We start from the raw sequence: 23,293 nt of genomic DNA on the forward strand, positions 1-23,293 counted from the left end.
ATTTTTGCCTCTCAAAATGTCTGAGTTTGAAGAAAATTCATGACCTATTTGATAGTTAATTTTTTTTTCTCTTCCAAAACCTCCAATGATCCTTCCACAGTCTATATACATACGTAACTGGTAAGTTAACGAAGTACTCTACCAACTGGATGGTACTTTATGCTTCCTTTGCTGGTGCTTCCACCTCATCTATGTTGGACAAGAGGTGGCACAGGTGACAGAGAAGAGGAAGAATGAGGTAATTCCTCTGTGCAGTACCTGGTCCTCGAGCTGCCAGATTCCTCAGGATTTTAGGTTGCTGTGGGTCAGCACGCAAGGAAGAAGTGAACGTTCAGTTATTGAAAATCCTTTTTCCCCTCTGGAGCCGAACTTAGCTGCCAATCACATGTGGAGCTTAGAAGTTTCACTAGTTAGGAATTCAATTCTGGAACTTAGAGTTGAAGAAAACTTTGGTGTGACTATAAATAAAGAGGAGCAGCAGACAGCCTCTAAAACACTTCCTGCAATACTGTGTACACGTGTGGGGGGTGTGCATATACACACTTATATACACGCAACCTTACAATTCTGACATTGCCTTGGAAAAGTATTTCCATGAAATAATTCCGTAATTTTTCAAATAAAACCCACAGCATTTAATGATTAAAATAACACAACAGAATGAACAAATGTTTTATTGGCATGTTCATTGTTGTAAACAGCATCTGGCAAGAAAAAGTTTACCAAAATCTTTTGATTGTTATAAATTAGGTGGTTTTCCAAAAACTACGGAGAATTGTTCTCTATTGATCTTTATGGACCGAAGCAAAAAATTGCTGTTCCTAGGCTTTGCAATGAAATCATGTTGACTGCATCAGACTTTGCACCACAACCTGAACTACCAAGTCTGGATGTTGAGGTGTTAAAGGTTGCCCCAGTATTTGACTACATACAGCTACGGAATCAACTCTGGGAAAAACAAAACGACTTTAAGTGGGTGGAGAAGATGAAAACTTGTAATAGTCTCAAAACCAAAATGTACAAAAAGTAGCTGAACAAAACAAAAACGTCATTAACAAGGGGAAATACAACCCTAAAGTACCCAGCATCGTCAAACATAAGATGAATACAAATTTAAATAGGCAACTATACTTCCAAATGTACACAATGAATGTTGATATGTGAAAAGAAATACCATGGTAAATAGCTGAACTGCAGTTCTGTTAAATGGATAGGGCAAATTTTATTTACACATTGAACGCAATATAATAGAGCTGCTCATCGGCTTTCGTAACCTATTGAACACCAGTTTACCTTACAACAGCACTTCTGCGAAACGAGCCAACGCCTGCTGGCAGCTTTCTGCAGACACCCCTCAGACTACCTGGTTTATGGAAGAAGATTCTAAACCCTCACACTTGCAGCACTTCCATTTCATCTTCGACCCTTTGCTGCTGCTTTTCTAGAACCAACATGTTAACATTTACTTCCGACTCTCTGATGAGGTAATGTGTGTATCAGTGAAACAAACAGAAAAAAGGATTCTTTCATGGCCTTTGCACAGCTTTTATTATTAAGCTATGAGTATCCTGTTTGAGGCTAGTTTCACTAGCTACTATGTGCACACTGTCCTCAAAAATTTCCACTCGTTTCCCTCCCCGCCCGCTTTTTAGTTCTAATCTTTTATTTGCACATCCCTTTTAGCTTTACAGTACATTTGACTATAGTGCACAACATTATTCCAAGTCAAACAGTGACCCAAGGGGGCACTGCGCTTCTGATTGGTAACACAGCCCAATCAGTGCTGGTGTCAGCGCTTTACACCTAATGAGTGTCCTGCCGTAATGGCACTACACAGTAGTAGTGAACCTTTTTATTTTAAACAAAAAATTCCCCAGGGAAAATGCTATAGCGAGTATCAGTCTTGAGTCAAATCTTTATTTGGTGCTCCATCCAGATAAATTTTTAGTGCTTTTTCTTTACGAGGAGAGTAGGTTACCCGGTGTCCGGTCTTCTGGAGCCTGCTGCTTTCTTTTTTCATCAGTTCATTTCTCTGCTCATCTGTTAATTCCATTAATTCTTCAGTTTTATCCCTAAAATGTTTACATGTGTTAAAATTCAGATTAGTACAATAACCCTAATTAGATTTCTATATTTTTTTCACCTGGAGCAACCTAGCAAAACATACAACTAAGCATAATACACTTTACAGATTATTTGCTTCTTCTCCAGAAACTAACAATTTGTCTAAAGCTGCTTTTCCAACAGAGACATTCCGTATTCTGACAGCAGACCCAGGGGAAAGCAGCAAGAAACAAGCCTATACTCTTTCTACCTGGTTACTCCTACGCTTCATAGACAACTGTGACTCTACTCTTTATTTCGTCACAGCACCAATATTTGGAAGCAGCACGTCAGCCAGCCCCTACTAGAAACTTACCAGTTGCTCTCCCAAATAATTTTCTTCAAGGCCAGCACATTATCAACCAGCTGTTTCCCCAAACTCACATGTAATTATGAAAAATACTGTAGGAGAAATGTGTTCATGTGGTTGCCCCACCCACCAAGTTTAGCAGAAATGATAATATTCAAGCTCTTAGTCCTCAAACAGTGCCTTTGGGCTACTGCCGTCAGCTCATTAACATTTTTCATGTTAACAAAATTATCGTAACATCCTTTTTTCCAGAGAAGCCATACTAGTTCTCAAAGAAATAAAAACTCAGAAAATAAAATCCTTGCTCTCCAAAACCTGTGGCAGGACTCTCACAGAATTCACAAGGGACATGGTTCTATTTTATGCCCAGAGCAGTTGTGGATGCCCCATCCCTGGAGGTGTTTAAGGCCAGACTGGATGGGGCTTTGAGCAACCTGGTCTAGTGGGAGGTGTCCCTGCCCATGGCGGGGGAGGTTGGAAGAAGATGATCTTCAAGGTCCCTTCCAACCTAAACCATTCTATGAATCCATTTTAAGAGATTAAATCCAGATATACACTTAAACATAACATCTAGTTTAGCATTCAGCATTGTTTTCAATGGTTTGGGAAAGAGGACTGAGTAAAAGGGTGCAGTGTTTGTTTTCTTCAACAATAAACATAATTAATACACAGTTTCTTAGGAAGCTGAGGAGCACAAACATTTCAGCTCAATGTTTTAAACCCTCTTTCCTTTAAGACAATAGAAGAGTATTTTTATACTTCTGTTGATTACATCACCATTCAATTCTTATACACTGATTTTCTGCATGGTTTATTATACTGTAATAAAATACATACCTATAAAATATTACTGCACCATCGTCACAAATGTACAGTGGCCAGACATTCAATGTAGATACTTTAGGATTCCAGTCCAAGTCTTGGTGAATCTCTAGTATGGAAATGTCACATGGAAACGTTCCTCTACCCTGAGAAGCAGCAATTACTTAGTGAATAAACTAAAACTCATAACCACACATCCATGCCATTAAAAGATAAAATAGAATCTTACTTACCTTTGCAAATTCTATGTTTTCTAAGGGTATTCCACTTGTTTCACTCAGCTGTAAAGTGAAGAAAAACGGTGGATTTAATACTATCCCACAACAACGTTACACATTGTCTACGTAAAGTCAACAGACCAGCCAAATCTAGAAGTCAATTAAAATATTCTAAAGTCCTCTAATGATTCAAAGTATTAGTACAAAATTACAGTGACAAAGTACAATTTTTTTACATTTCTGAAGTTACTAGTGTGTCACAAGTGACACTTGCTGTGATAGGATTTCATCACACTTCTCTTAGCAGTGAAGGGGTAACAGAAAAAAGGTAAAAACCCCAATAATTAACAACATCCAAGTTCCAAGGTACAAAGAGACCAACTGCCTCACGTTAAACCTTCCGGTCCATCAGTTAGCCCTCAGCAGTTTCCCTGTATGAAATGAAAGCTACTACCAAGTCAACTTGGGAGCAGGCAAAGCCATAAAAAATGCACGACTGAAACCCATCTCCATACATCTGCGCTTCCTACCATAACAACCCCACAGTTCCCCAACAAGCACCACTGGCTGCTCTTCCCTCTTGCAACTACCTCTTGTCCTGCACCTCCTCGGTGCAGGGAGTGCATCATCCATCCCCTGTTCCCTGTTGCTGCTGCCCAGTCCTACCCAGCACCTGTGACAGGGGCGCCCAGCTGTGCCTGGCCTGCCCTCGGTGGAGCACACAGGCTCATCACCCTCTTGCCCTTAACTCGAGTGCGGGCTGCAGTCTTGTCTCCATGGCAATCCAGACACCAACTTTGATTTCCATTTATCTCAAGCTGCTTATTTACCCAAAACTTGAAGAGATTTCTTCCCTATGATTCCTGCCTCCATCAAATCTGCTGCTAAAACAGACATGTTCAAATTAAACTGACAGTGAGAAAAGACATCCATTGTCATTTTCTCTCCTTAGGAAACTAGGCTAAATAAACAATACCGACAAAAGGCAGGCAAATCCTGAAATTTATTAGCCCTACACTCTGCTAATGAAATTTGTCTGAAAGAGAAGAACTGGTTGAACAAATCTGTTCTACACATGCATCAAATTCAAATTTCTCTTACTACTGGTGGGAGTAAAAAGATGAAGGCCTCTCAGAGAGAATGCTGCTAAAATTGCTCCCTGCACATCAATTCTTAAGACAAGGAAACAAGAGCCAACTATCTCTTCAGATACAAGCGAAGAGGAAATCTTGAAGACTGCATGCAAGAGTCTGTAGTCATAACTGCATTTCTACCCGATGAATACAACAAACCAGTCCATAGACTAATCTGTGTACATATGCAAATCCAAGGCTGCTGCATTCTAGGGCAGCTGAACAGTGTTCCTCTTACAGGCCTATGAACCCCTCACTTACAAGTGCTGAGGGTTTTTAGTTAGGCAAGACTTTGGCAGACTTCACCAATACTAGCATTTTTGCTGGCCTTCTTACATCAGGGCATTGCCACGTATAAACAACCAGTTCTCTGAGTGGAACCCTGGGATATGCTGGATTAATAAAATAGTCTCCATATGGGACACACTTCTACTCTAGATTTCTGCTAGGATGGCACGTGTCTGCTTACCTGTTACAGGGTTCTGGCCTTAAGGAAAAAAACCATACCAAAGCCACGTTTCTTTCCAACAAAAATACAGTTCAATCTACTTGGTATATACACTGTCCCTGACAACAGCTCTCAAATTGAAATATGAGGAGGCTGAAAGGTTTGGTATTTTGGAATACCAAAACACTGGCTTGAAAAAGCAAAGTGACAATAGTTTTGCTTTTCTTTCACGTGTGTTTTTCGAGGATAAACTTCAAAATATGACTTTTTTTTGCATGCATTCACCTGAATACTTTGATACCAGACTATTATATGAAACTAAGAACTAAAGCTTATAATTCATATGGCTTTGGTAATAGGATGGGACAGGTTTTCAGTTCCTGAGGGAAAAAATATTCACCACGCAACAAGGTTTTTGTAGCTATGACATCTCCGTGCTTTCCAACAGAGGACATCAATAAGGCTCTTAGATACCGCAAGAAACTTGCATCATGTTACACCTTTTACCTTCTCTTTTAGTTCTTCAACACTGCTGCTTTCTAGTACTACTTCCTGGAAAGAATCTAGTTTCATCTCTGATGGCCTCCATCGTCTCGATAAAACAGCAAGTTGTGACATGGATTTCATCTTTTCTACTCCTAGGAAAGAAAGAGAAATTTCTCATATTAACATCACATATATCCTGTTTAAAATTAGGGGTTTTCCATAGCATAAGCATACTCAAATATGGCAGACTGCACTACATATACATACACAAACTAATTAACCCGTTAAGTGTGCTGCAATTAGACCACCAAAAAGAAAAAAAAAAAAGGAGTGGGGGGGGAAGGATCAGGATTTAGTTGAACTTCTCTTTGTTACCAACTCCTTTCAAGGAATTTTTCATAGGCAGCTTCTCTTAGAAGCCATGCCCTTTCTTCTTCTTTAGGGCGCATTCTTCCATCACGTCCAGCTTGGTTATCCGTACAATATCTATCCACCTAATCAGACGCTGACCTCCAGATCTTGCATCTGCGTGAGACCTTCCAGAGCAACCTGGTATTTATTCATGCACTTCACTTCCTTACTTCCAAAATAAGGTTTCCACATTTGACTTCTACATCTCACACGCTAACTACACACTTGTTATTAAAGCCCACTTTACACCTACCACCTGAAGAGTTTTAGTATGGACCGCCTCCAGCCTTTTTATATCAGTTTTAGGTAACAGCTTTCTCTGGTTGACAGGGTAATAACTGTTACTGTTACAATCAGGTAAGCAGAAGTGATATCAAAGGGCTGATTTTATTTTTATTTTAAATTAGTCTATAATTTTGTAATTTGGCATGCAGAATTTGTGGCTTAAACATTTATGACTACGCTTGTTTTGCATGAAACCATGACCATTGTTTCAGCTTCTCCCTAAACACCTTCTCCAGTCTTGCCTATGACTCCATTTGTGCCACCTTTCAACACTCGCCTACTGTCTGAAATGAAGATACAGCCACCTAGTGCTTCTTGACATTTATTTCAAGCCTGAAGCAATTAACATAAATCTTCTTCAGAGCCAGAGAATAACTAATTTAAATATGTCTGCAGCAGTGTGACGTAAAGCTGCTATGCTAAGAAACTTAACTGTAAATTATTCTAAGTTGCATTATTTACCTGCCTAATGTCTGCAGCATTTAGGTGAAGAACAAGATGAAAGCAATGGTGGAAGGCCTTACAAACCCTGACTTAAAGCAGTTGCCTTTACACTCTTCCAACCACCTCTGTGGCAGCAGGGATACATACAAATTAATTTTCAGAGAACATAGCAGGATCTAGCTGCATCTTCTATAACTGGATTAAAGCAGCTACACTGGGCAGAGCTAGGCAGTTATATAAAATGTTAAAGAATACTTGGAAGCCCTGTAATCTATAATATGGCGTGTCTGTGAACTAGGTGGGCTGCAGTTGTCTAAGAAGTAGTACCTCCAAGACCTACTCACTACTACAGAAACAGTACAGCAATTAATCTAAAACTAATCAAAAAATACTTAAAACTGTAAAGTTTTAACCAATGTGTGAGCCGACACGTATGTCTACAGGAATCTGCCGGCCTCCTGAACCTCCCATGTTCATTTCAAATTTTGATACTTGCATTGGCACAATTTTGTTAAAAATTAAAAATACCAAGATCCAACATAGCTGCCAAAATACTGGAGTAACAGCTAAATAGCACTTCTTAAGCCACATACGCTTGTGATGAAGGTTCCCAAGCAAATGGAATTCACATTCCTCAGATATCCATTAATATGGATACCTGTTAATCTAGAGGAAAACCAGCATGGGCTATTTTCCCCTTAAGTTATGCTTTTGCATTCAGAATCCAAGTCTTATGTGTATATGCAAAGGATAGCTTAAGAAATTCTGCATTTTTAATATTTAAGCAGAACTTAAGAAACAATCTCCTTTTTAACATTTTATTCCAAAGTTGTTTTGCTGACCAAGCTCTGTTCAAAAAGTTAGCCCTTCGTGACAAAAGAGTGTTTTTTCACTCCTGTCTGAAAACTTACTAAATGACTCAACAGCTGTGCTGACTTCAAAAACAAATTATGTATGTATTATGTATATACATACACACACACTTGAGCTAACTACAAACATCACCAATACTACTCCAAAAATTAAATGCAAATAAAAGCATAAGGTATAGGCACTTCTACAGTTATTTTTATGTGCAATGAAAAAATACACATGCAAAAAATTGCCAAGAGTACTACGGTACGTCCAAAAGTTTTCACAAAACCTACAGAACAACACTGCTCTTAGACATTTAGTACATTGCGGCTATAGGAAATTTGCATTTGCACAATCCCCTGTGCAAAGCTTCATACAATGATTTTACTATTTTTAATTCTTTTGCTTTTTATCTTTTTTCCTAATAAAATGCCATTAAAATGCCAGTAATATTAGCTTTTTTTTTAAAAAAAGAGGGAAGTACATTTTCTAATTTTCTCTAAAGAAAATAAAATCTCTAACATTATCTTTACTTTCTCTTCACACTATATCCTTATTACCATCAAGTATTTCTAAAAAGACCTCCCAATTGCTTGAAATATTGATATCTTCTTCATAGATATGATAATCCAGAAACACAGTGCCTGGGTTCTTCCAGGTTTTCTTTCGTAGGCGAAACCTGTAAATACATCAAGAAGAAAACACTGAGTTTTTATCTGCTCATAAACACTTTCCACTGTCAGAGATCAAAACTGAGTATTTTCTGACAAAACTGAAATACAACTAATTTATATAAGGGCTGGTTGGGTTTATCAGGAATAAGCTTAACATTCTGAAATAGTCCTGAGAGCAAGGTATCACTAATGGCTCATACTGCTGCATCATTCATGAACACAAGGAAAACAAGCCTGCAAGAAATATGTAGGGATTTGGCGGAAGAAAACTGTTTCCTATTTAGGATAAGAAAGCAGAATATTCCCAAACACTTCTGACAATTCTGTTGTTCCCCCCCCCCCCCCCTTTTTTTTTTTGGAGGGGGAAGTGGGAAAAAGTAGAGAGGTGGAGGATTAGAAAAGGACTGGTGTCTGAATTATATACTTTGTTCTACTGCATCAATCCAGTCACAATACAAAAGGATGAGCTTTGACTTAGATATAAATAAAGGTATAAACAACTAAAATTACATTAAACAAGAGTACAAAACTTTAATTGTAATGCCTTCTCCACACACAGAAGACGACAAATTTTGTGATGTGCCCCATAATTATAGGGCACTAGGGAACATAACCCAAGCACGGCAGTCAAAAATCCTTTGGCCCAGTCATGGTGACGAATGGAGAAAAACCTGGTCAAGATCTAGGTTTCTACTCCTTTTCTCAAAAGGGAAGTGCCAACGCTTGTCTTCCAATGTTTTGCTCAAGCCTGATTTTAGGCATCTATCTAGGCCTCACCGGCTTGCTTACCACATCTTACAGGCTCTTCTTTATTCCAGTGAATACAGTGTCAGCTATTCTACAGTAAACACCACATCATTTGTAAGTGACAGTAGACAGCATCTGGAATCAAGTCCCCAAGGTGAGTTCAGCCTTGATGAGATAACTGATTAGGGGTAAAGGGAAGACTGTCCTGGACCACTGTTGTAGATACACCCTATGACAATTCACAAGACAGTCTGCTGCAGTGATCTACAGCGCCTGCATCTAGAGAGAAGGTGTTTTTTTTGTGAACTGATTTACTTAATGCTTTCCTTTCTGAAGGAAATCATCCTTAGAATAAAATTTCTCAGATCTAAACCTGTAGACACGTTGCACACAGGCAATTCTATGCAAATATTATTCCCTATATCATTCTACACGAGATGAAAGCCAAGAATTGCTCAGTTAATGTTTGTATTCACAATCTAATTTAAAGACCACAGTAACTTACTTCCGCTGCTTTCAAAACTTCCTTTCTCCACAAGAGAAAAAAACCCATGTTTTAAAATAATATTTAATCATGTTAACTTCAACAGATCGCAGTTTTTTTACCTGTCAATTGTCAAATCTAGGCCACATTGTTCTTGAAGCTGAGGAAGCAGCTCCTCTTTTGACTGTCGGACAGTCATTCCTTTAGCAAAAACTGCATCAAGAAGAAACTTGCATGGCTGTGAACATAAATAGAAAGTGATTAAAGACAAATGTTTTGAACAGAAAAAAGTAGATTTGCCTCCGGTTCATGTTTTATCACCAGTCCCATCCACTTAGCAAAATGACCATTAGAGTGCTTTTCATAAACAAGGTAGGCAATAAATTGATTAAAATTAGGTTTAACTAATTTGTGTAGTGGCAGCCATTTGAAAGGTCATTCAAACACTCTGAATGCATGCCACTGCAGAAATAGGGTCTTGTGTCTGTATTAGTAATTTCCACCATTACGTTATCATTCTAAACAATTCGAAAGGCGCTTTTAAATTAAATAAGCCGTACGATAATAAAAAAGACCCCTTTCTTAGCTTTCAATGGTCAGACAGATCAGAACTCCATGACTGGAATTTACTTTTAAACTTATCTTATTCCCTGCTTTATCAGTTCTGCTTCAGTCTCTTATGCTTATCCATTATTAGTATGTATTCTGCAGTTTGGTTCAAAAAAATAAAGTCAGAAATTAAGGTGCACACAAAGTCAAATTTTAAAGACTGCAATTTATATAGTGAAATAACTTTTATGCTTTTCATGTCCCAAAAGCTCTAACAAGTAAGTGAGTTGCAACGCAAGAGAGGCACTTTTGTTTCAGGCTTGTCTTATGCAGAGAGGACTATTATCCATCTGATAAGCACTGTCTGCAGTGCATAAATGAGACAAATTATAGTAGTACAGTATTACTGAAAACCCACAACCATGAGCAAAACCAGTTTATTATTTGGAAAGAATTCTACATGACTTTCGTACATTTAAGGAAAACAAAGAAACAATTCTTTTCATTTTTCCTGCATTTGAACTGCAGAAATAGACACACTTAAAGATACTGTAGATCACATTCCAACTGCATACTTGGAACAGCATGAACAGAAATAATCTCAAGCTCCCTTTCTAAATACTGGAAAACTTGCAGGAAAACGCAAGAAAAGAGGCACTTCCTTTTTTCCAAGATTACAGAGGAAAACTTTGGTGAAGGCACATACTAATATTCTTGAAATATTCAACACCTTACCTCTGGCTCATTTACCAAAAGCTGATAGACCTTGACTCTGTATTCACCCTTCTTAAGGGCTCTTCCAAGTCTAATAGTTATCTAGAACATAAAAGGGGTATCTGTTAGAACTGATATCAAGATCATATTTTGTAACACACTACCCAAGACCAATGTAATGATTTCACAATGATTACAACAAAAAGTTGTAAATTATGTTCTTAAATTTGTCTATATTGTATCAATATATTTTTTAATGATTCAAAGGAACTTCTGAATAACCTTATTGTCATCAGAAAATGATGAAAGTGTCTCATTCAGCCGAACGCTCTCAAACTCTTGATTGCTGGCATAGACTCTAAAGACTTTGAAGTGAGAAGATGGAACTCCAACAAAAGGCTCCAAATGTTGCTTGAAGGCAGACAGTGTAATTCTTTTATCAACATGCACCATCAGCCCTAAGCAAAAATAGAGATAAAAATGGCATGAAACATCGCACCACCAAAAAAACCCAACCCCAGAACGCACTCTAGCGTATTATTTCCATATATTCACGGTTATCACTTGCAGCAAAACAGTACTGAAAAGTCAGAATTATAGTTAATGGCTACATTTACACTTTATCTGAGTGTTACTGAAACCTTTAAGAGCCTTGCTGTATTTTAAGTGTTTATGGGGAGCTACTCCTGGAAGACACAGCAGTTCCAAACTGCCCTATTTTGCAATCAGTGAAGTAGTGGTGCAAAGCAGTATCTTCTCCATTCAGTAAGAAAATAAATAGAGTGGCAGATGGGGCATTTGCAGATAAGCCCCCTACAGGTTACCCCTGCCTCAAGGGAGAGACAGAAGTGCTTCCGAGTTGGCGCTGGCCAGGCACACGCCACTAAACCTTTCTTTTTTTTTTTTTCCTCCTGGCTTTCAGGATTAAAAAGTTTGGTTAACTCTGTGTTCTGGTAGGCCACAGGATATCACAAGGCAAGCTCAAATCGAGATTAAAGGACTTTTTCATGGAATAATTTTGTAATTAAGGAAAAGCCCCTGTACCTTCCAGAATTTCATATTACTGGAGTGAATAGTTTATCTTTAGAAATTGTGTTTCTAAACATAGGCAATTTGGACTACACTCAAACTACAGTATGATTATATTGTGTTCTAATTAGAATAAAAAAAAATTGCTATTCAGAATATTTAACTGAATAAATAATTTAAATTATAAATCTGTTCATACTGTCATACTAAAAATACATAAAAGCTTTCCCCTCAGGATAATCATTTATACAGTGTGCTATGAAAGTATCAAAATGACTGTAAACAAATAGTTCCTGCATCCAACTAGTCCTACCAATAAAAAAAGCAAAAAAATAGAGCAGCTCCAGAGAAAGATCCTTCCAGGCTAAAGGAGTAATTTCATTAAAATTTTAGTAGCTGCAATTAAATTTCTCTGTGGTTTAAAACTGCAAATGTTTGTTCACAAAAAAAAACCACCAGCAAAAAAGATTTTACTCTATTATTATTACATCAGGATTTCTGGATTGACAGGAGAACCTGTGGCTTTCCAAATATTTATCTTCTATCCTACCATCCTTCTGTTATGCTTCTGTTGGTACGCAGGTAGTGAGTATTTTTTAAATGATTTATCTTTATGACAATTAATATGCTACTTAGGCTCTTACACTGAACTTGTTTGGACATTTTCATGGCAGTCATACACATCATTGTACCTGTCCCTGCCCATGGTAGGGGGGTTGGAACTGGATGATCTTTAAGGTCCCTTCCAACTCTAACTATTCTATGATTCTATTGTACTTCAGCCAATGAAAAGCAACAGTCTACTGAATTAAATGATCAATATCAAGTATATTTGAATTTTCTTTACACTCAAATGACTAGGAGTTTTCAGGCTTGTTAATCTAAATGTTAACAGAATTACTGCTCTGTGAACCACAGTAAATAACTGCATTCTGAAACAGGTGAATCATCATCAGCAGATGCAACTATTTTCCTTTCACTGGAAGACAACTCAGCTTGCTCTCCAGAAAACACTTTCAAGATAAGGAAATAGATGTATCATAGAGGTAGCTTTTCATTTTCTTAAAAACAAAAAAGACATTTAAAATATGTAATCAGTTATTAGAAGATCAAAACTAGGCCAAATTTTTGCTGAACATGACACCACGTCCCATCGTTGCACTTTCATTAGCTTTAATCTTTAATTTGAATTTGACAAGTTTTTCAACACTGTCATTAGAGTTTTTAACACAGAACATGAATTCAATACTAATAAAAGCTGGATTATTGTAAGGCACTTAAAATAAGAATACATACATTTTTGCCCTTCTCCCGAACCTTCATCTGCAGCATAGGGTTCTGACTTAAAGTACATATACTGTGCTTCTCCTCTGCTCTTGCCACTTTCATCGTATTCACTATCTGTCCCAGAATCTTCTTCTGCTGTGTCCCAGGTTTCTTTCTTCCCCTGATTTGCTTTTGATCGCCTACTACTTGTGATACTATGAGAATCAAGTCCATTAGCCAGGGGAAGCGGGGCATTGTCCACATTGCATAAAGTATCACTGCTGTGACTGGAGCTGAGGATATCACTGTCCACTGAACTTGTACTCCTGTCGTTATTTACATCCGAATCCGACCGTTCCTCAGACTGGAGATTTTCTGGATCAGAAATCTGAATTTGGTTTTCAAGTTCTCTGTTTTCTGCTGATGCTGAAGAGTCTATTTCATTTAAAGGTGATTCAATGTTTTCAAAATCACTGGCTTCTGTGCTTTTGCTGCTGTCTCCATTATCGCCCTCCTGCTGCTGCTGTAGGGACAAGCTTTTAAGCTTTTCGGTGCTTTCTTCAAGAATTGCCTCTACAGATTTCATATTACCTACAGGTCCTTTTACTCTTTCACAGGCTTCATCCAAGTTGCCTGCATCTCCACTAGACTTCTGATAAACTGCTCGTCTAAACTGAGATCCAGGTGATTGCTCTGGTAATGAAACATATAGTCTGATTGTATTTGCGTGGCGATCCAAAAGTTTCCATAAATGAGAATCTGTATATGCCACATGACGATCTAAAGACTCTGAGCTTTCAATAAATACCTGAACATAAGAGAACAGTGTTTTATCATGTAGTGTTATTTTAAATAAAAGTAAAAGTAACAATAGCAAACAGATAAGATTAAGCACACATTAGAAATTATGTCACTAAGAAACATCACTGTCTATAAAAAGTTAAAATACGTGTTTAGAAAAAGACTAAGGAGTCTGTAGTTTAAAAATGATTTAAACTTTTTCATATTTTCACAATCATGTTAAGATTGGAGTGAACTGCAACCAGACCTACCAACTGCAGTAAACTCTTATCTTCAGAAGCGCATTTATATATTACTTCACGTGCACCCTTCGCCTGTACACTAGCACTAGTTATGGCAGCAATGAGCCCCACAGCTACAGTTGGCAGTCTTTATTTTCTAGTATAGCATCATAAATAAAAAGTCTTTAAATGTATACATGGGTAAGCAATAGCACAAATTAGAACACAAGGGAACAAATTTCTCTTTTCCCTTTGACAAAGGCCACCGTGTTGTAATGATAATGTGAACGTGAAAGGGCTTGAAGTAACTGAATAACAAGTCAATGCCATTGTTTTGCTCAGCTGTAAGCCATCAAAGCCTTAGCTAATCTTTCTTCAGAGGACAGTGTGTTCTTGAGCTTAAATTTCAGAGACAGAGGATGTGCAAAATGTGCTAAAAGATGTGCTATTACTACTGTAGTGAAAAGGGCAATGCTGCAGATGTTATTTAAGTACTAAGTCATTCTTTGTCTGAATGCATTGCACAACTATTATTGGAAATATTTATTAGAAGTCTTTAAAAAAAAAAAAACAATATAAATTTGGCTAGGGGGAATTTGCATAATAAAATTTACTGAATTTAAGACAAAACCCCACCACAAGTTTGCTCAGTTTTGACATTTGTTTCTTAAGAAATTTAATACTGAGAGCAGGCACAGCTGTTCATAAGGTTTCAAAAACAAATTATGCAGGTTTCATAGTAATATGCCAACCTGCGTTCCCTAAGAAGGGTTGACTTCTAAAAATCTTCATCGTAAGGTTGTTAATCTCACCATCATTTGAATCACTGAGTATCAACCAGATGTCTGATTCTTAATCTGCCCTACCTTGTTATGTATGCTTGGTTTCATATATAGCCTATAGCATTCCATCAGCACCACAATATTTGCTAGTTAAAAAAACTCCACACAGCATGCAGTAATATATGTGACAATTATCCATTACAAATTCTGTACAGATATCCATACCTTTTGCAACACAACAGTGAAGTCTACAAACACACAAAGCGAACAAATTAAAAACCAGAGCATGTACCTTGTTGCTTCTAAAAAAGCCTTCAGCTTTCAGTGTTTTGCTGGAAACGTTCAGAAGACGCAAGTCATTGTAGCAACGTTCTAATACTACCCGCATTGTTTCAGCGGGCAGGTGTGTAGCCTAAAGTAAGACATTGCCAGTAAGGTAACACGCACATTATACATAATTTCAAATAGTGGAACAAGTACTTCATTTATAACATTATTTGTAGGGAAATGAGAAGGTTTGTTTATTGACTTATACATTGCAAAAGACAATGTGGGCAAAGACGTCCCAAACCTGTTCAGTCCCAGTTCCTTTCCTCCATCCTTTGATATGTAGCAAATGTTAGTTTTTCCAAAAAGTCAGTAGACTAAAATGGCTTGGCTTTGCAGAGAACTGGCAAGTTATTAGTGACCAGTAATATAAAGAATCAGACTTACTATTTAGGGTATGAACCAACTGAAAGTAAAAAATATTCTTGAGCATCAGGTTTTGCACGCTGTTCACTTAATTCTTAATTAGACTGAATTCAAGTTTCATAATGAATATTAATGTTATATCAACCCCTGAACTATTTTACACAGAACTGACTAAAATGTCTGTCTTCCAATTCAATGGAAGCAGTAACATCCCATGATTCTAGACCACGTAAAAAATCAATCTGCATCTTAATAACAAGCGGCTACTGGGTAGGCTTTGTAGGGAGAATGTGAACAACTTCAGATGTTAAATTTCAATTACTGAAGCCAATGGTGGAAGTTACATGTTGGTTCAGTTATACGGTAACAGTTCACCAATTCTGTCACTGACTGGATACTCAGTGAGGTGGTTCAAGTAACTAACCCAAAAAGAACATGAACCTGAATCTTCAACTTCCCCAAAAAACATTTTATCTGGTAAGCTAGTAAGCAATATGGCCAGAGAGTGGCTTGTGCAAAAGCCAGGGTAGAACTCTGGATGGAAGCAAGCAGCAGGTGGCTGCTTTTAGCAGCAGTGAGCAGACAGACAAGCTCAACTGTAACAACTAACCTAACCCTACAGGACATGGCACACACTACAAACTGCAATAACTGCAGGCTCTCATTTTAGATATTTATATTATGACACATTTTCACAGTCAGAATGAATGAAAACTCTGTAAGACAAGTCCTTAACAACTGTAAATTACCTTTGAAATTAGCTGTTTAAATTCTGAAACTGTTTGATTCAAATAAGCTCGTATGCTTATTGGAGGAGCAACAGATTCAGTCTTTAGGTCAACTACGTGAACCTTTACCATGACCTCTGCAGGCAAGAGGAAAAAGAAAAAAAGAAAAAAACCCATATATATAAGAGAGAATTCAACAGGCAAAGAAAACACACATATGCTTGTCTGATGTACTGATTAAGGGGTTGCATTAAATACATACAAACAGTAATGAATTTGAAAAGCAGTCCAATTTCAGAATTTCATTTTCAGATCAATTTTAACGCAAAAATGTTCCACAGTTCAACAAATTCTAGTATGCCTTAGAACTGCTTCATTCAGAAAAAAGCTGGCAACACAGCATAGTATGTAGTTCTGAGTACTGACTTCTTAAAATTTAGCGCAACAAAGTTTTTCTTCTTTAACACATCATAATGAAGTTCTACGTTTTACAAGTTTTATTTTCATGTCATCACACAATACACAATTTTAGTCTTTGTCTGTACGTAATTACATGTCTTACCACCAGGTTTATAGCACTGGAAAATTTGGTCAGGTCGTCTTGTTTCCAACAGTAAGTCAAACATGTATGTTGATTTAACACCTCCGAGTAATAAACCCATTGGTGTATCCTCTTCTCCTTCATAAGATCGTTCCAAGTAGTCATGGAACTCATCGTATTTGACAAGACGACAGCAATCCAAAGGAACAGCCTCTTCTAAATCCATTAGCTAAATCATGCACACAGGAAAAAAAACCCAAACAAACAAACAACAAAACATTTAATAATGGTTTATTTGAGTTTAGTTTTTCCCTTGTAAGCCAGAAATATCTCAGTATGTGTACACGGGGGAATCCTTTGAATTCACAAATTTCAATTTGGTTTTAGAAAAAAACATATGCATACATCATATATATTATATACACATGCGTGCAATACATATACGTGTTTTCAAAATCAAAAGAGAAGCCTGCATCAAAATGCAGAGAAGAGGGAAGCTTGAAAAGTACGCATATAAGCACATGAAGACAGGTCTCGAAGCATATTCAGAGGAACACATTGCCTATCAGTTATACCAAATGGCATCTTAGAGGCCTGAGGAAGTCATAGCCATTAATTATCTTCTGGGCATCTCAAGGAGATGTTAACACATTCCAAATCTGTAACTGCCTTGCTCATACTCTCCCAGCCAAAGACACATATGGCAAGAACCAAAGAGTACAAGTAGGGAAGCAATAGATGTCTTCAGCTTCTACTTGGTTGTGGAAGGCAAAGATTAACAGATGCTTTGGTGCCCACTGATGTTATTTTACTAGCTATGCAGGAAGTTTCTTGAAAGAACCCTCTTATTACATATCTAACGCAACAATTTTTACTGCAATACAGATATAAGTGTTCAAAATTCTTTCAACTTACTGAAGCTATGGTGAGTATAACAGCAGCTCTCACTGTCTGATTTTAAAATAAGGGTATGTAAGATCATACTGTCTTTTAAAAGGGCAGGCTGTATCATTCCAATCAGAAATCATCTGATGGCTACTAACAGAAAACTCAGTCAACAATCCCCAACCAGAACACCTCTTAATGAAAACCCCACAAAAAACCCCAAACCAACCCGCAAAAAACAATCCACAACAAAAAAACCCCACAGCTCCCACAAACACTCCCACAGAAACCTAAAGACTGAAGATACACAACAGTAGAAAAAATTACATCGAACAGTTAAACTTTTCTGTTATGCACAGCATACCTTGTAAGCTATTTCCACAGCTTCCTTCAGTGTCCTGTCCTTATGAACCTCTAATTTGTTTTCCATCATTATTTGTTTTGTAGGATGCATGCAGAACAATTTAATCTGAGAAATACAAAAGGAAGAAAACTGATCATAAAGGTCCTTGCAAATGCCTTTCATATTAGAGTACATTTACAACCCTATATTTAAACAATTTAATATAAAATATATCTTTAGCTCTGCTTCAGCTATAGGACAATTTCCTTTCAGCTAGTAACACAACTGAAGATAGAAAAAGTCAAAGGCACAGTAGATAGCACTAGTGCGTATATACGTATAGCTTTTTGCAAGCTCAGGTACAACATTTATAACCAGAACATCTTTAAACTGTAGGCAGCATGCAAATCTGCCAAAACTTATGTGTGAAAACACAAATGAAAAAAAAAAAAAAAACAAACGTGAAATTCCTTTTTTACAGAGATATATGTAGCAACCTTCTAATAAACAATCACTTGATTCATAGGCAGACCAGCTGACTGTCATGCTTTTAAATCATATATGTCATATTTTGTTTGTTATTGCTGAATCTATGGTTGGAAAAAGATTCCACTCTTTGTGCCAAATAATTATTTTAAATTAGTTTAAGATATCATTTCACAAAGCAAAGGGTCACAATATGAAAAGATTTAACAGTACAAAACACCTAACATACAGCATTACATACTCTTTGGAATTCATTTTGCTGAAATCAAGAGATGTCAGATTAACTATAGTTTTGTTTTTGTTTTAACACCAATTCAAATTCACATGGAAGACACGAACTCAACAAAAGTCTCTGGAGGATACATCTAACATGCCTCCACTGTTTATTGGCTTCCAATAGGTGTACAATTCATTTTAAAGAGTTATTAATGCAAATACACTTATCACAAGAGTCCTTGTATTGTAGTAAAAAAATACTCTTTACTGTAGAAACATTTCTTACTAGAAATGTATTGTTGCTTTATTCAGTAGAAATTCTAACCTTGCAAGTGTTGCGCTCAATTTCACGTTGCCTCTTTTCTTGTTCTTCCAATTCTCTCTCTTTCTGCACCAATTGTTTAATATGCTCTGGATACTCATGTGCCTCAAGAAACTCTGCCAGTTAAAACAAAGCAATAGTTTTAAAAAAAAACATTTTTTTCCATAGTGGGCAACACCTTCGGAATTATGGGTATATTTAATAGTTATATTTTTTGCCTTCTTCCCTCTCTCTTCTCCACCCAGATTTTCCACTATACCATGTCCTGTTCTCTTTTTCACAATTTAAATGAAACTGAAGTCAGTCTTTTATTCCCCCTGATTATACATCAGCAACACAAGAAAATTCTATTAGCAGAAGATTAATATTCCAGTATCAGAATCTTCATTTTCCACCATGACACATTTCAGAGATCAACCTGTCAGCTATTACATGGGGCCAAGGATCCTCTAAGCCTTGGAGAACTAAATCAGAGATGAGGGGAATAACAGACAATGAAATCCAAGATTTATTTCTGACTATATAACTTGTAGTATATTGTCTCAACTCCTAACTGAAACACAAACAATAAGGGCTGGTTATAAAGTGTAAAACTTTGTCATTATGAAGTCAGTACATACTTTCCTCACTTAAAAGCAAGTATTTTTTTTTAATTCTACTATCAATCACGACACTAATATAGCATTACATTATAGTTTATTCAGTGTCACCCAGTATATCTGTTATTCATTTCCATGACAACCAAAATACTAAAAATTAGAAAATTTATTTTGTGATGACCTCTTAATGATCCATAAAGGTTTACTATGAGAAGAGTAATGAAAAGCTATAAAAGAAGGCTTCCTATATGAAAGTTATGTTAGCTTACCCTAAAAATACCATTACCACCATCCTTACAACAGTTAAGCCTCATCACATGTAAAACATCTCCTTATTCCACAACAGAATCTTAAAAGTTAACAAAACATACTTACTTGCATTTCTGGTTGGATCCTTCAGTCTATATATCAGCATGTATGCATTTGTGGAGCTGGTAGAGAAATAAACAGTTATCTGATTTTATCAGACAGGAGGACAACATTGATTTCAAATGTTTTGGTGGTGGTGGGTTTTTTGTTTGTTTTGGTTTTTTTTTTTTTTCAGTAAGAAGCCATGTCAGACATATCTTAGCAATACACTAACCAAACCCAATTTTCAAAAACAAGTATCACATTATTTGAATGATCTGAAACGACAGTCAAGATAGTTTTTACAATTATTTGAAGCATCTACTATTAATTTTCAGATAATGTTCAGCACGTGCATCTTGGCCATTCATTTGAATACACTAAAACACCACCAGAAAGCGCAATATTACAGTATTACTAACCTAGCAAAAGCACTGGAATAATAACCTCTGCTTCCGGAGGATCCACCATATGTTTTCTTAATATCTTCCTGAGTTATCTGACAGAAAAGCAATTTAATGATTATTTGAGAAACTCGGACTGAGATGCGTTTATTCTCATTAGGAAAAATGGCATTACATAATTAACACATAATATTAATCATTCTAATGTTTTAAAATATTTCTGCTTATTTGCTGACTGAAAAAAAATCTATTTCAAAGTGATCTGTCTCTTCATTTTACAACGAATGTAAACAATTATTTTTTTAAAGTAGGAACTTCACAGAAAAACATTATCCAGTTTCTTGATTGCACTAACATGTAACACCTGAAATGCATCAGCAGGACCGGTTTAACAGCACCATTTGGGCTGTAATAGATCTACAAATATACTTCTCTAAGCAAGAAGTATTCTTCACATGCATAGAAGGCAAAATTCTAAATCCAGCCTGATCTGTACACGAATAAAGGCTTCTTTATGAACCATCCCCCCCCCTTCACCATCAAGAAGAAACACTCCTCTCCCCCAACACACAAAAATCCATACATAAATAAAAAACCCTAGAAATCAGTTAAGCTAACAAAACATATGTATATCGCAGGACATTAGGATGAGAAGATGAAACAAAGTAAATGCTTGAAACATATATAATGAAGCTGGTTTTATGTGGAGGTAAGTGCAAAATCACATGCAAAATGCAAACTCATTGATTCATCTCTTGAGTACACAAGATAACTAAAAATACCATTTTTACCTTGCTGACATGCTGATCATTAAAGCTGTACCACTGGTCATCACTAAAAGATTTTATACAGGCATAATAATGGCCACCAGCAGCACTTCCAGAATGAACCATAACAGAAAAGAGCTCATACAGTAAAGAACTCTGGGGAGAGAAGAAAAAGGTGTGATATATATATTAAGTAAGGGTAACCAAGTGATCATATTAAAAAGTCTTAAAAAGAATTACACAAACCCAAATATATAAATAAGTTGTATGTTACAAAATAGATCTGCGTAACAGAAACGCGTTACTGCAATAGACACTGAACAAAATCAGAGCTCTGATATGCTAAACATTATACAAGAGTGTGTAATAGTGGAAGTAAAGAGGAATTTCCCCTTTCACTGGTGGGACGAGAGAGAGAAAAGACCAAACAACTTCAGGAAAAAAAAATATGGAAACATTTTTGAACAGGTTTAATGCATTACTGTTACTTCTCTGTAAAAGCTCAGAATTTGTGACTTCTTATGCTAGATAGGTATTAAATCTCCAAACAAGAAACAAAGTAATGGCCAACTTGCCTGTAGCTACAAAGTTTTGGCTTCTTTGCCATCACCCTTCTCTGCATTCTTGAAGATTGCCTTTTGCCCCTTAATGCATATTAATGCATTAATGCATTAAGACTCCAGCACTCCAAGTTTGCTGTCATAAACCTTTCTTTTCATAGATGAAAGGATGGAAATAAAGGGTAATAAGGACATGCCTTTCAGTATTGTGTATACTTTGAAAAATAAAACTGAACAATACTGACTCCGAGTTAAAAATTAACTATTTTTAGATTATATAGAGGAAATGCTCTGTAAATTCTTAGCATATACCGCAACTATTATTAAGATATCCAAACCAAAAAGCTAACAACATGGCTTGACAGCTAGTTTGCTTTGAGAACAAGTAGTATGAATTAATTGGCCAAAGCTACTGTTAATACTAGGATATGATATTTGCATTAGATATATTACAATACTCTGTCCCTGTTACACTCAAGTGACTATCTATCAATTTCTTTCGTTTTTCCAGTTAAGACTGTCAGTATTCAGAACATTCATCAGAAATTCCTCTCAAATTGTTCAAGGTAAATGGAAACAGAGACAGGTGTGCAGTTTAAAATACAAGTCAGCCTTTAAATATTTATGAATGTGACGGTTACAGCCAAACAGCTTCCTAACAAGTCTGAATAAAAGCTATTAGCCAAGTTTCAGATGAGTTCACTGAATAACGACCCATGCAGTACACATTGTAGACTTTACCATAAAACTCAAGATTTTTGATGAATTTTGTATTGGCAAGAAAACTCAATCAGGTTTCTCGAAGATCTCTGCTAATCTTTATGTCCCACAGAAGGATGACTGCTATCCTAGACTGACTTGCTGCTCAATTCCTTTATATTAACTCAAGATGACTGAATATTTAACATTTAGACCCACGGCCTCATCTATATGACCATTTTTATAAGGACAAAAAATGGATGGCAGAGACTGATCAAAACTTTCCAATCTTCTCCTACTAGACTGCAAAACACTTCTGTACTCAAAGCTGGTAGGCCTTTAACAACTGACCTCAAAGGAAAAACAGCGCTCACAAGACAAAAGAGTCTTCAATTTGAATGTCTGCTGCCAAAACAAGTTATCTGGGAATTCTCAGTCTGACAAGCTGGGAAGACCTTTATTCTCAGGTGACCTGGAAATCAACTGCATGCTTTCCTTTGCTGTAGTGTCAATTTTTGGAATCTGAATAAACACACATGGTCCCACTCCCGTTATCAGAATTATTTCTATTTTTATCATTTACTTTTGTGGTGGGTTGACCCTGGCCAGCAACTAAGCACCCACCCAGTCACTAACTCCTCCCCTTAAATGGGCCGATGGAGAGAATCAGAAGAGCAAAAGTGAGAAAACTTGTGGTTGGAGATAATGACAGTTTAGCAAGTGAAGGAAAGAGAAAAAAAAAAAAAAAAAAAAAAAAGATGCAATGATGCAAAGGCATTACTTGCCACCTTCCACCAGCGAACCAATGCCCAGCCAGTCTCTGAGCAACAGCTACTTTGGAAAGCCCTCGGTTTTTACTGCTGAGCATGACATTGCACAGCAGGGAGTATGGCACAAGATATTTCTCTGGTCAATTCAGG

The 23,293-nt window shown here is 36.8% G+C and overlaps 1 protein-coding gene across 2 annotated transcripts in view; it reads right to left on the minus strand.

The window, feature by feature from the left end:
- Positions 1–668: 668 nt before the first annotated feature.
- The window catches only part of USP47 (ubiquitin specific peptidase 47), a 55,198-nt gene continuing 32,573 nt past the window's right edge, over positions 669–23,293 (minus strand). For both annotated transcript variants that reach the window (XM_082484789.1, XM_082484790.1), the window contains exons 12-28: positions 21,139–21,270; positions 20,366–20,442; positions 19,971–20,026; positions 19,000–19,112; positions 17,994–18,098; positions 16,766–16,973; positions 16,225–16,340; positions 15,075–15,194; positions 13,009–13,786; positions 10,966–11,141; positions 10,705–10,785; positions 9,543–9,658; positions 8,076–8,194; positions 5,542–5,672; positions 3,469–3,516; positions 3,251–3,381; positions 669–2,072 (exon numbers count right to left, since the gene is read on the minus strand). In XM_082484789.1, coding sequence (XP_082340915.1) covers positions 1,898–2,072; positions 3,251–3,381; positions 3,469–3,516; positions 5,542–5,672; positions 8,076–8,194; positions 9,543–9,658; positions 10,705–10,785; positions 10,966–11,141; positions 13,009–13,786; positions 15,075–15,194; positions 16,225–16,340; positions 16,766–16,973; positions 17,994–18,098; positions 19,000–19,112; positions 19,971–20,026; positions 20,366–20,442; positions 21,139–21,270 — 2,682 coding nt within the window. In that variant the 3' untranslated portion in view covers positions 669–1,897. The remainder of the gene's footprint in view (positions 2,073–3,250; positions 3,382–3,468; positions 3,517–5,541; positions 5,673–8,075; positions 8,195–9,542; positions 9,659–10,704; positions 10,786–10,965; positions 11,142–13,008; positions 13,787–15,074; positions 15,195–16,224; positions 16,341–16,765; positions 16,974–17,993; positions 18,099–18,999; positions 19,113–19,970; positions 20,027–20,365; positions 20,443–21,138; positions 21,271–23,293) is intronic.

This window comes from Vanellus vanellus (assembly GCF_965231255.1).
Source record: "Vanellus vanellus genome assembly, chromosome: 6".
Taxonomy (NCBI): domain Eukaryota; kingdom Metazoa; phylum Chordata; class Aves; order Charadriiformes; family Charadriidae; genus Vanellus; species Vanellus vanellus.